This window comes from Leucopleurus acutus (assembly GCF_964270905.1).
Source record: "Leucopleurus acutus genome assembly, chromosome: X".
NCBI lineage: Eukaryota > Metazoa > Chordata > Mammalia > Artiodactyla > Delphinidae > Leucopleurus > Leucopleurus acutus.
This window is the reverse complement of record NC_139148.1, coordinates 86,968,845-86,982,491: the sequence shown is the minus strand read 5'-3', so window position 1 is coordinate 86,982,491 and position 13,647 is coordinate 86,968,845. Positions and strand designations below refer to the sequence as shown.

At 39.9% G+C, this 13,647-nt stretch overlaps 1 protein-coding gene across 1 annotated transcript in view; it reads left to right on the top strand.

Annotated features, from left to right (window-relative positions):
* PCDH19 (protocadherin 19) overlaps window positions 1-13,185 on the top strand; it is a gene marked incomplete at both ends in the record, with an annotated part of 108,066 nt that extends 94,881 nt beyond the window's left edge. Inside the window, 1 exon segment of the mRNA XM_082864514.1 lies at window positions 12,596-13,185. Within this exon segment, the coding sequence (XP_082720640.1) occupies window positions 12,596-13,185 (590 nt within the window).
* Between the last annotated feature and the right edge of the window lie 462 nt (window positions 13,186-13,647).

Sequence of the window (13,647 nt, the reverse complement as noted above, 5' to 3'; positions counted from 1 at the left end):
CTTTTTTACATCTGGTTTGTCATCATTGCTATTCTTAAGGGACTTTGTGTTGTGACTTTCTAACATTTGTTTTTTTTTTAACATCTTTATTGGAGTATAATTGCTTTACAGTGTTGTGTTAGTTTCTGCTGTATAACAAAGTGAATCAGCTTTATGTACACATATATCCCCATATACCCTCCCCCTTGAACCTCCCTCCCACCCTCCCTATCCCACCCCTCTAGGTGGTCACAAAGCACCGAGCTGATCTCCCTGTGCTATGCAGCTGCTTCCCACTAGCTAGCTATTTTACATTTGGTAGTGTATATATGTCGATGCCACTCTCTCACTTCGGCCCAGCTTACCCTTCCCCCTCCCCGTATCCTCAAGTCCATTCTCTACATCTGCATCTTTATTCCCGTCCTGCCCCTAGGTTCTTCAGAACCATTTTTTGTTTTAAGATTCATATATATGTGTTAGCATACGGTATTTGTTTTTCTCTTTCTGACTTACTTCACTCTGTATGACAGACTCTAGGTCCATCCACCTCACTACGAATAACTCAATTTTGTTCTTTTTATGGCTGAGTAATATTCCATTGTATATATGTGCCACATCTTCTTTATCCATTCATCCGATGTGGACACTTAGGTTGTTTCCATCTCCTGGTTATTGTAAATAGAGCAGCACTGAACATTGGGGTACATGACTCTTTTTGAATTATAGTATTCTTAGGGTATATGCCCAGTCGTGGGATTGCTGGATAGTATGCTAGTTCTATTTTTAGATTTTTAAGGAACATCCACACTGTTCTCCATAGTGGCTGTATCAATTTATATTCCCACCAACAGTGCAAGAGGGTTCCCTTTTCTCCACACTGTCTCCAGCATTTATTGTTTGTACATTTTTTGATGATGGCCATTCTGACTTGTGTAAGGTGATACCTCATTGTAGTTTTGATTTGCATTTCTTTAATGATTAATGATGTTGAGCATCCTTTCATGTGTTTGTTGGCAATCTATCTTCTTTGGAGAAATGTCGATTTAGGTCTTCTGCCCATTTTTGGATTGGGTTGTTTGTTTTTCTGATATTGAGCTGCATGAGCTGCTTGTATATTTTGGAAATTAATCCTTTGTCAGTTGCTTCGTTGGCAAATATTTTCTCCCATTCTGAGGGTTGTCTTTTGGTCTTGTTTATGGTTTCCTTTGTTGTACAAAAGCTTTGAAGTTTCATTAGGTCCCATTTGTTTATATTTGTTTTTATTTCCCTTTCTCTAGGAGGTGGGTCAAGAAGTATCTTGCTGTGATTTATGTCATAGAGTGTTCTGCCTATGTTTTCCTCTAAGAGATTTATAGTGTCTGGCCTTTATTTAGGACTTTAATCCATTTTGAGTTTATTTTTGTATATGGTGTTAGGGAGTGTTCTAATTTCATTCTTTTACATGTAGCTGTCCAGTTTTCCCAGCACCACTTATTGAAGAGGGTGTCTTTGCTCCATTGTATATTCTTGCCTCCTTTATCAAAAATAAGGTGACCATATGTGTGTGGGTTTACCTCTGGGCTTTCTATCCTATTCCATTGATCAATATTTCTGTTTTTTGTGCCAGTACCATACTGCCTTGATTACTGTAGCTTTGCAGTATAGTCTGAAGTCAGGGAGCCTGATTCCTCCAGCTCCGTTTTTTATTCTCAAGATTGCTTTGGCTATTCAGGGTCTTTTGTGTTCCATACAATTGTGAAATGTTTTGTTCTACTTCTGTGAAAAATGCTGTTGGTAGTTCGGTAGCAATTGCATTGAATCTGTAGATTGCTTTGGGTAGTATAGTCATTTTCACAGTGTTGATTCTTCCAATCCAAGAACATGGTATATCTCTCCATCTGTTTGCATCATCTTTAATTTCTTTCATCAGTGTCTTTTTTTTAACATCTTTATTAGAGTATAATTGCTTTACAATGGTGTGTTAGTTTCTGCTTTATAGCAAAGTGAATCAGTTATACATATATATATATCCCGATATCTCTTCCCTCTTGTGTCTCCCTCCCTCCCACCCTCCCTATCTCACCTCTCTAGGTGGTCACAAAGCACCAAGCTGATCTCCCTGTGCTATGCGGCTGCTTCCCACTAGCTATCTATTTATGTTTGGTAGTGTATATATGTCCATGCCACTCTCTCACTTTGTCCCAGCTTACCCTTCCCCCTCCCCATATCCTCAAGACCATTCTCTAGTAGCTCTGCATCTTTACTCCTGTCCTGCACCTAGGTTCTTTCTGACCTTTTTTTTCTTTTTTTTTTTTAGATTCCATATATATGTGTTAGCATATGATATTTTCTTTTCTCTTTCTGACTTATTTCACTCTGTATGACAGACTCTAGGTCCATCCACCTCACTACAAATAACTCAATTTCGTTTCCTTTTATGGCTGAGTAATATTCCATTGTATATATGTGCCCCATCTTCTTTATCCATTCATCTGTTGATGGACACTTAGGTTGCTTCCATGACCTGGCTATTGTAAATAGAGCTGCAATGAACATTGTGGTACATGACTCTTTTTGAATTATGGTTTTCTCAGGGTATATGTCCAGTAGTGGGTTTGCTGGGTCGTATGGTAGTTCTATTTTTAGTTTTTTTAAGGAAACTCCATACTGTTCTCTATAGTGGCTATATCAATTTATATTCCTACCAACAGTGCAAGAGGGTTCCCTTTTCTCCACATCCTTTCCAGCATTTATTGTTTGTAGACTTTTTGATGATGGCCATTCTAAGTGCTGTGAGATGGTATCTCATTGTAGTTTTGATTTGCATTTCTCTAATGATTAATGATGTTGAGCACTGTTTCATGTGTTTGTTGGAAATCTGTGTATCTTCTTTGGAGAAATGTCTATTTAGGTCTTCTGCCCATGTTTGGATTGGGTTTTTTGTTTTTTTGATATTTAGCTGCATGAGCTGCTTGTCAGTTTTAGATATTAATCCTTTGTCAGTTGCTTCATTTGCAAATATTTTCTCCCATTCTGAGGGTTGTCTTTTGGTCTTGTTTATGGTTTCCTTTGCTGTGCAAAAGCTTTTAGGTTTCATTAGGTCCCATTTGTTTATTTTTGTTTTTATTTCCATTTCTCTAGGAGGTGGATCAAAAAGGATCCTGCTGTGATTTATGTCATAGAGTGTTCTGCCTATGTTTTCCTCTAAGAGTTTGACAGTGTCTGGCCTTAAAATCAGGTCTTTAATCCATTTTGAGTTTCTCTTTGTGTGTTGTTTAGGAAGTGTTCTAATTTCATTCTTTTACATTTAGCTGTCCAGTTTTCCCAGAAGCACTTATTGAAGAGGCTGTCTTTTATCCATTGTATATTCCTGCCTCCTTTATCAAAGATAAGGTGACCATATGTGTATGGGTTTATCTCTGGGCTTTCTATCCTGTTCCATTGATCTATATTTCTGTTTCTGTGCCAGTATCATACTGTCTTGATTACTGTAGCTTTGAAGCATAGTCTGAAATCAGGGAGACTGATACCTCCAGCTCCGTTTTTCTTTCTCAAGATTTCTTTGGATATTCAGGGTCTTTTTTGTTTCCATACAAATTGTGAGATTTTTTGCCCTAGTTCTGTGAAAAGTGCCAGTGGTAGTTTGATAGGGATTGCTCTGAATCTGTAGATAGAGTCTTTGGGTAGTAGAGTCATTTTAACATTGTTGATTCTTCCAATCCAATAACATGGTATATCTCTCCATCTATTTGTATCATCTTTAATTTCTTTCATCAGTGTCTCATAATTTTCTGCATACAGGTGTTTTGTCACCTTAGGTAGGTTTTTTCCTAGATATTTTATTCTTTTTCTTGCAGTGGTAAATAGGAGTGTTTTCTTAACTTCACTTTCAGAGTTCTCAACATTAGTGTATAGGAATGCAAGAGATTTCTGTGCATTAATTTTGTATCCTGCTACTTTATGAAATTCATTGATTAGCTCTAGTAGTTTTCTGGTAGCATCTTTAGGATTCTATGTATAGTATCATGTCATCTGCAACCAGTGACAGCTTTACTTCTTTTCTGATTTGGGTTCCTTTTCGTTCTTTTTCTTCTCTGATTCCTGTGGCTAAAACTTCCAAAACAGTGTTGAATAATAGTGGTAAGAGTGGGCAAACTTGTCTTGTTTCTGATCTTCGTGGCAATGGTTTCAGTTTTTCACCATTGAGGACGATTTTGGCTGTGGGTTTGTCATATATGGCCTTTATTATGTTGAAGAAAGTTCCCTCTATGCCTACTTTCTGGTGGTTTTTTTTTTTATCATAAATGGGTGTTGAATTTTGTCAAAAGCTCTCTGTGCATTTTTGAGATGACCATGTGGTTTCTCCTTCAATTTGTTGATATGGTGTATCACATTGATTGATTTTCATACATTGAAGAATCATTGCATTCCTGGGATATACCCCACTTGATCATGGTGTATGATCCTTTTCATGTGTTGTTGGATTTCCTTTGCTAGTATTTTGTTGAGGATTTTTGCTTCTATGTTCATACGTGATATTGGCCTGTACTTTTCTTTCTTTGTGACATCTTTTTCTGGTTTTAGTATCAGGGTGATGTTGGCCTCATAGAATGAGTTTTGGAGTGTTCCTCCCTCTGCTATATTTTGGAGGAGTTTGAGAAGGATAGGTGTTAGGTTTTCTCTAAATGTTTTGTAGAATTTTCCTGTGAAGCCATCTGGTCCTGGGCTTTTGTTTGTTGGAAGGTTTTTAATCACAGTTTCAAATTTAGTGCTTGTGATTGTTCTGTTTATATTTTCTATTTCTTACTCGTTCAGACTCATAAGTTTGTGATTTTCTAAGAATGTGTCCATTTCTTCCAGGTTGTCCATTTTATTGGCATATAGTTGCTTGTAGTAATCTCTCATGATCCTTTGTATTTCTGCAGTGTTAGTTGTTACTTCTTTTTCATTTCTAATTCTACTGATTTGAGTCTTCTCCCTTTTTTTCTTGATGAGTCTGGCTAATGGCTTATCAATTTTGTTTATCTTCTCAAAGGATCAGCTTTTATCTTTACTGAACTTTGCTATCATTTCCTTCATTTCTTTTTCATTTCTTTCTGATCTGATCTTTATGATTTCTTTCCTTCTGATAACTTTGGGGGTTTTTTTGTTCTTCCTTCTCTAATTGCTTTAGGTGTAATGTTAGGTTGTTTATTTGTGATGTTTCTTGTTTCTTGAGGTAGGATTGTATTGTTATAAACTTCCCTCTTAGAACTGCTTTTGCTGCATCCCATGAGTTTTGGATTGTCGTGTTTTCATTGTCATTTATTTCTACGTATTTTATGATTTCCTCTTTGACTTCTTTAGTGATCTCTTGGTTATTAAGTAGTGAATTGTTTAGCCTCCATGTGTTTGTATTTTTTACAGATTTTTTCCTGTAATTGATATCTAGTCTCATAGCGTTGTGTTCGGAAAAGACACTTGATACAATTTCAATTTTCTTAAATTTACCAAGGCTTGATTTGTGACCCAAGATATGAACTATCCTGGAGAGTGTTCCATTAACACTTGAGAATAAAGTGTATTCTGTTGTTTTTGAATGGAGTGTCCTATAAATATCAATAAAGTCCATCTTGTTTAATGTGTCATTTAAAGCTTGTATTTCGTTTTTTATTTTCATTTTGGATGATCTGTCCATTGGTGAATGTGGGGTGTTATAGTCCCCTACTGTGATTGTGTTACTGTCGATTTCCCATTTTATGGCTGTTAGCATTTGCCTTATGTATTGATGTGCTCCCTTGTTGGGTGCATAAATACTTACAATTCGTATATCTTCTTCTTGGATTGATCCCTTGATCATTATGTATTGTCCTTCTTTGTTTCTTGTAATAGTCTTTATTTTAAAGTCTATTTTTTCTGATATGAGAATTGCTACTCCTGCTTGCTTTTGATTTCCATTTGCATGGAATATCTTTTTCCATCCCCTCACTTTCAGTCTGTATGTGTCCCAGGTCTGAAGTGGTTCTCTTGTAGATAGCATATATACGGGTCTTGTTTTTGTATCAAATGTTGGTGTGTTTAATATTGTCCCAGAGGTCTCTGAAACTGTCCTCAATTCTTTTCATTCTTTTTTCTTTATTCTGCTCTGTGGTAGTTATTTCCACTATTTTATCTCCCAGGTCTCTTATCTGTTCTTCTGGCTCAGTTATTCTGCTATTGATTCTTTCTAGAGAATTTTAAATTTCATTTATTTTGTTGTTCATCATTCTTTGCTTGCTCTTTCATTCTTCTAGGTCCTTGTTAAATGTTTCTTGTATTTTATCCATTGTATTTCCAAGATTTTGAATCATTTGTACTATCATTCCTCTGAATTCTTTTTCAGGTAAACTGCCTGTTTCCTCTTCATTTCCTTGGTCTGTTGGGTTTTTAGCTTGCTCCATCATCTGCTGTGAATTTCTCTGTCTTCTCTTTTTGCTTAACTTACTGTGTTTGTGGTTTCCTTTTCACAGGCTTCAGGTTCATAGTTCCTGTTGTTTTTGCTGTCTGCCCACAGTGGGTAAGCTTGGTTCATTGGGCTGTGTAGGCTTCCTGACAGAGGGAACTGGTGCCTGTGTTCTGGTGGATGAGGCTGGATCTTGTCTTTCTGGTGGGCAGGACCATGTCTGGTGTTGCGTTTTGGGGTGTCTGTGACCTTATGATTTTAGGCAGCCTCTTTGCTTATGGGTGGGGTTGTGTTCCTGTCTTGCTAGTTTTTTGGCATAGTGTGTGCAGCACTGTAGCTTGCTGGTCGTTGATTGGAGCTGGGTCATAAAGTTGAGATGGAGATCTTTGGGAGAGGTTTCGCCATTTGATATTCCATGGGGCTGGGAGGTCTCTGGTGGAGCAATGTCTTGAGCTCGGCTCTTCCATCTTAGAGGCTCAGGCCTGACAGCCAGCTGGAGCAACAAGACCTTGTCAGCCACATGACTCAGAAGAAAAGGGAGAAAAAGGAAGAAAGAAAGAAAGATAGAAAGAAAGAGAGAGAGAGAGAGAAAGAAGGAAAGAAAGAAAATGCAATAAAGTTATTACAATAAAAAATGAAATTAAAAATTTTTAAAAAGTAATTTAAAAAGAAAGAAAGAAAGAAGAGAGCAACCAAGCCAATAACCAATTCCACCCATGATAACAAGTGCTAAAAACTATACTAAAAAAAAAATCCAAAACAAAACAAACCCAACCAACAAAATCTGGACAGAAATAACCCTAGGCAAATGGTAAAAGCAAAGCTATACAGACAAATTCACACCAGGAAGCATACACATAAACACCCACAAAAAGAGGAAAAGGAAAACATACACACACACACACACACACACACACACACACATATATCAAAAAAAAAAGGAAGAGAGCAACCAAATCAATAAACAAATCTACCAATGATAATAAGCTCTAAATACTAAACTAAGATAAACATAAAACCAGATACAAATTAGATGCAGAATGCAAAACCCTAGTTTACAGTTGTTCCCAAAGTCCACCACATCAATTTTGGGATGATTTGTTGTCTCTTCAGGTATTCCACAGATGCAGGGTACATCAAGTTGATTGTGGGGATTTAATCCACTGCTCCTGAGGCTGCTGGGAGAAATTTCCCTTTCTCTTCTTTGTTCGCACAGCTCCTGGGGTTCAGCTTTGGATTTGGCCCCACCTCTGCATGTAGGTCACCTGAGGGCGTCTGTTCTTTGCCCAGACAGGACGGGGTTAAAGGAGCATCTGATTAGGGGGCTCTGGCTCACTGAGGCCAGGGGGAGGGAGGGGTATGGAATGTGGGGCGTACCTGTGTTGGCAGAGGCCGGCATGACGTTGCATCAGCCTGAGGCGCGCCGTGTGTTCTCCTGAGGAAGTTGTCCCTGTATCACGGGACCCTGGCGGTGGCAGGCTGCACAGCCTCCTGGGAAGGGAGGTGTGGATAGTGGTCTGTGCTTGTACACAGGTTTCTTGGTGGTTGCAACAGCAGCCTTAGAACCTCATGCCCGTCTCTGGTGTCCGCACTGTTAGCTGCGGCTCTCGCCTGCCTCTGGAGCTCATTTAGGTGGTGCTCTGAATCCCCTCTCCTCGCACACCCTGAAACAATGGTCTCTTGCTTCTTAGTCAGGTCCAGACTTTTCCCCAGACTCCCTCCCAGCTAGCTGTGGTGCTCTAGCCTCCTTCAGGCTGTGTTCACACAGCCAACCCCGGTCGTCTCCCTGGGATCTGACCTCTGAAACCTGAGCCTCAGCTCGCAGCCCCCACCTTCCCCAGCGGGTGAACAGACAACCTGCTCAGGCTGATGAGTGCTGGTGGGCACGGATCCTCTGTGTGGGAATCTGCCCACCCCCCTGTCTCCCTCCCACTGGTGCAGGTCCCATCCCTATTCTATTGTCTCTGTTTTTCCTTTTTTTTTTTTTTTTTTCCTTTTTTGAAGTACGTGGGCCTCTCACTGTTGTGGCCTCTCCCGTTGCGGAGCACAGGCTCCGGACGCACAGGCTCAGCGGCCATGGCTCACGGGCCCAGCCGCTCCGCGGCATGTGGGATCTTCCCAGACCGGGGCACGAACCTATGTACCCTGCATCGGCAGGCGGACTCCCAACCACTGCGCCACCAGGGAAGCCCTGTTTTTCCTTTTCTCTTTTGCCCTACCCAGGTACGTGGGGAGTTTCTTGCATTTTGGGAAGTCTGAGGTCTTCTGCCAGCATTTAGTAGGTGTTCTGTAAGAGTTGTTCCACATGTAGATATATTTTTGATGTATTTGTGTGGAGGAAGGTGATCTCCATGTCTTAGTCTTCCGCTTTCTTGAAGTTCCCCCCTCTCACTTTTAAAGCACACTTAGTTTCCTTACTAAACTGAAGTTTTGATTTTTAAAGGTAATTCATCTGCATTGCATTTATGAATGTAAGTTACCTTGGGCTGGGAAGACATTCTTTCTGTCCATCTATATTCTCCATATTTTCTTTCATATTTCATATGTCTATAAACACTAAAGCTAGGTTAGATTTTGTTTCAATAGTATAGACACAAATGTCACTGAGTGTTGTTTGATACTAAAATGATAAGCAGCAAGTCACTGCCCTTGTTAAGGGTTTAAGGAAATAAAGAGATCAGATCTAAACCAGGAGTGAGACATTGTGAGTAAATGAGTCTTTCAGATTGAAGTCTTCACTTGCATGGGGTAAGAGCAGTGTACCTAATATGTACACATAATTAACCAAAGAAAATTGTATATTATTCTAGCTTCCAAAGGGCTGAGGTGGGCTTAGTGAGATTGGTGTGTAGGCTTAGACCGATTGCGTTCCTGGGGGTGCTGAGTGAGTTTACCTTTTTCTCTTCCCAGAGAGTGATCTATTCACTTAGGCAGTGGGTAAGCTGAAAGCTGAAAGCAAGCACTGTCTTTGCAGAGAAGCTTCTGAGATGATTGAGTTCCCTGCTCTGGTCTTTGTCAATTCATAAGATCTTAGAGGTATCTACCTCTGGGGTCTCTGCCCTCTGTGTATGCTGGGGATCCAGGTCTCCTTATGTTGTTCATTTGAAGCAGCCTACCATAGGGAAGGAGCACTGTATGTGGATTTGGGGTGACACATGAATGGTGTTCTCTTAATGAATTGTGTTGAGAAAAGAAGTACCTCTTCAAATTTTAAGATAGCTACTTGAAACTAAAAACTTAAAAGAAACTTAAGAGAGCTTTATGTTGAGCCTATTGAGAAGATTCTACTAGATTGTCATTCATCACTGTTCTGCTCTGGGCATATGAGCAAGTGGCCTGTAATATCAGTCTGAAGGTCAGCTGGGATTTCCTCTTCATAGCTGGTCATATGGCTGTGGTTCCATGGCTCAAAGGTTAAGGCCTCTATGCCTCTGTGCCCTAAATTGTGGACAAAAAGGACAGGGATCCCACAGCCTTCCAGACATTTTTTTCTTTTCTTTTTTTTTCTGACTTCCAGGGAGCTCACTCAGTTATAGAAATGGAAGTTAGTTATTGAACTGTTCCCCCACTTGCACCTCCTTACTCCCCACCTCCAAACAAACACTCAAACTAATTTTTTAGAGCTATTACTTAGAGAGTTATGAGATAAGCCTCAGAGGAAATGTTGAGGAAGAAGCATCTTTTGGGGAAACTCTGAAGGTGTGAAACTCTGTCCTACTGGAGGGATACTGGGGTCATCCACTAGATTTGGATGAAATTGAATGTGGGTGGATCATCTATAGACTCTTCCACTCATAATGTTTGGGTCTACACAAAGTGTTTCCCAAGTATATCCCAACATGTTTCCCATACTTTCATACTTTCTGCCTCCCAGGAACATATGTGTATTTTTTAAAAAAATATTTGTTGGAGTATAGTTGCTTTACAATGTTGTGTTAGTTTCTACTGTACAGCAAAGTGAATCAGCTATACATATACATATATCCCTTCTTTTTCGGATTTCCTTCCCATTTAGGTCACCACAGAGCATTGAGTAGAGTTCCCTGTGCTACACAGTAGGTTCTCATTAGGTTATCTATTTTATACATAGTATCAATAATGTTTACATGTCAGTCCCAATCTCCCAATTTGTCCCACCCCCCCTTTCCCCTTTAGTATCCATATATTTATTCTCTACGTCTGTGGCTCTATTTCTGCTTTGTAAATAAGATTGTCTATACCATTTTTTCAGATTCCACATATATGCATTAATATGCAATACTTGTTTTTCTCTTTCTGACTTACTTCACTCTCTAAGAACATATGTGTTTTGAATAATGATAAGTTATCAGATGGCAACACTGAGAGTTTTCAGGGAAGAGGCAGAGAAAGGGCTTTTGACAAACCCTCATTTTGCAGAGGTGGCCAGGCAACCTTGACATGGAACTGTGCTGGAGATTGCAGAAGCATTGTCCTGTGTATGGGGAAGGCACTTATCTTCTTGGTGATAATGCTCATTTGCTATTTGGTTGCACCTCTGCAAAATTCTGAAAGTTTCATTCTTCAGTACTAAAAGGGCCATCTTAAAATGGCCATCTTAAAGATAAGTCGGCAAATTGTGTCCAGGTGCATTGAAGGAGATCTTACCTTTGGTTGGCCTTTCCATACTTTAGACTAGGTTAAAGGCCATTTCCAGAGTTGTGTTGAAATCTAGACTCAGCCTGGATTAGGCCTTGATGTTTAGCTGCTTCTAACACTTTTTCTCCAAATGATGAAGTATACACCCAATTCAACCATTATTTCTTGAGCCCCCTCCCAATTGCCCCTTTACCAAAATAACTTTTGATGATTGAGGCAGAGCAGTGCCTCTTTGCTCCGTCATTTACTCTTTAAAAAAATCAAGAAACAGACTAAAACACAGAAATACAATTGTATAAGGAAAGTGTGTTATATATAGACTAATATCAGGCAAGACCCTGAATTGCAGACCTCTTCCTGCAAAAAAAAAAAAAGCGGTCACAGCGCATATTTATAACTTTTTTTTAACATGTACTTTTTTGTCCTTGCGATCTCTTGTGGTCTCCCCACCTCTTCTGATCCTGCCCCAAAGATTTCTATAAATGTTAAGCTGCTAATATTTTGATGCATTGCACAATGTTATGAAAACCTTCATTAGGTCATCCTCATGCAAGAATGTAACAAATATAAATTGATCTGGAAAACTAGAGCTGTAAACCAGACATTAATAGTTTTCCAGTGGACAGGTAGATGTTAACCCTGGGTCCATGCTTTAGTGAAGCCCCTGTAGAAAGCCTTTCTGAGAGCCAAATTAAAACCTTAACTCTAAATGAACCGATATGAAAAGAGCAAAGCATGTCTTGCCAATAATTATGAATTCTATTTGCTGAGATCTTCTATGATAGGGTTAAGGTAATCCAAGAAAGAATTATTTTAAGAAATATGACCCTAATGAAACTGCAGATAAGAAAGATAAGGAGGGATGGCTAGTTGGGTATAATTAAATGATGTTCAATCTATGAGTGATGTGTGCATAAGGCCAATTGAACCTTCTGGGTCACATGTAAGGAAGAGATCTCAATATATTCCTTCTGATGGGAAATGAAATTATGTAAATGGTTTAGTGAGGAGATTGGCTGGTGGGACTGGTGGTCAAAAAGAAGTGACGTGATTGGGTTTTCAAAGAAAGCATGTTACTAATCTAAAATTAAGCGTTGCATATCATTAACAGGTAGGGTGGGAATGTGGTTGACAGTGCTACTGCTCAAAAACATGGCCAAGACTTCTCAGATATACTGACTGTTGGATTCCCTGCTCTGCCTCCACTCCCTCTTCTGCTGGAACCAGTTTCAAACACAGTTGATTTTTAACAGGAGTTGTTGATAAAATTGCTGACTCTCAGCACCTCTACAGTCAGGATAAACTTCTTAAAAATATATTTTTTCATCACACTGTGTTTTCCTTTAGGTTTTTAGTTTTGTCAGCAGTGGGAACAGCAACAAAAATAAAAATAAAAAAGAAGGGGAGAGTATTGAGGGGGAGATCTGCAGCTTTTTAAAAATCCAATTCTTCACACTTGTTCCAAAAGGCAATAAAGGACTATCTAAAAGTATCATTTCCCAAAAGGGCCTGTGGGTACCTAAGAAACCAGAACACTGGGGACTAACAATGATTCCTGGGAAAAGCTGATGAAATTGACATTTTATTTTCTCCAAACAGATCAGAATGAAGGATTTCATTGCAGGGAAGAATGCCGGATTCTTGGCCACTCTGACAGGTGCTGGATGCCCCGGAACCCCATGCCCACCCGCTCCAAGTCCCCTGAGCATGTGAGGAACATCATTGCACTGTCCATTGAAGCTACTGCTGCCGATGTTGAAGCTTATGATGACTGCGGCCCCACCAAGCGGACTTTTGCAACCTTTGGAAAGGATGTCAGCGACCACCCAGCTGAGGAGAGGCCCACCCTGAAAGGCAGGAGGACTGTTGATGTGACCATCTGCAGCCCCAAAGTCAATGGCGCTATCCGGGAGGCAGGCAATGGCTGTGAGGCTATTAGCCCTGTCACCTCCCCTCTGCACCTCAAGAGCCCTCTGCCTACTAAGCCTTCTGTGTCTTACACCGTTGCCCTGGCGCCCCCGGCCCGCGATCTAGAGCAGTATGTCAACAATGGCCCTTCTCGTCCCTCTGAAGCTGAACCCCGTGGAGCTGATGGCGAGAAAGTCGTGCATGAGGTCAGCCCTATTCTGAAGGAAGGTCGAGACAAAGAGTCTCCTGGCGTGAAGCGTCTGAAGGATATCATTCTCTAAATCAGTCTTGGGGAAGAAGAGAGAGAAACCATGCTGGCTAGCAAAGAAGCAGGAGCTGATCGTTTTAATTGCTCACCAATGGTTGGTTCTTGAGTGGCTGTATTTCAGAGCTTTCCCTAAATGTATTGTTTATAAGTGACTATCATTCTGTGACAATCCCTCTTGTTTCAACAGGCAGCAGGGGTGTTCCGTTGGAGCAAATTAGCTTTGGCTTGAGTTGTTCATGGGGCCTTGATGTTGGGGAAGCAGAGACAAATTCAGTTGTGAAAAGTATTATGTATTAAGTGTTTGGATTTATATATTTTTGTATGTCAAAATTATAATAAAATTACCATTGTTTGTGGAGGATTACATTTTAAAAAGCAAAAAAAAAAAAAAGCTCTGGACACCTTTAATAGGCTCGCCACTGTTTTGTAGTGTAGACAAGTTAATGGTCATTTATTGTGTACTATTCATTGATTC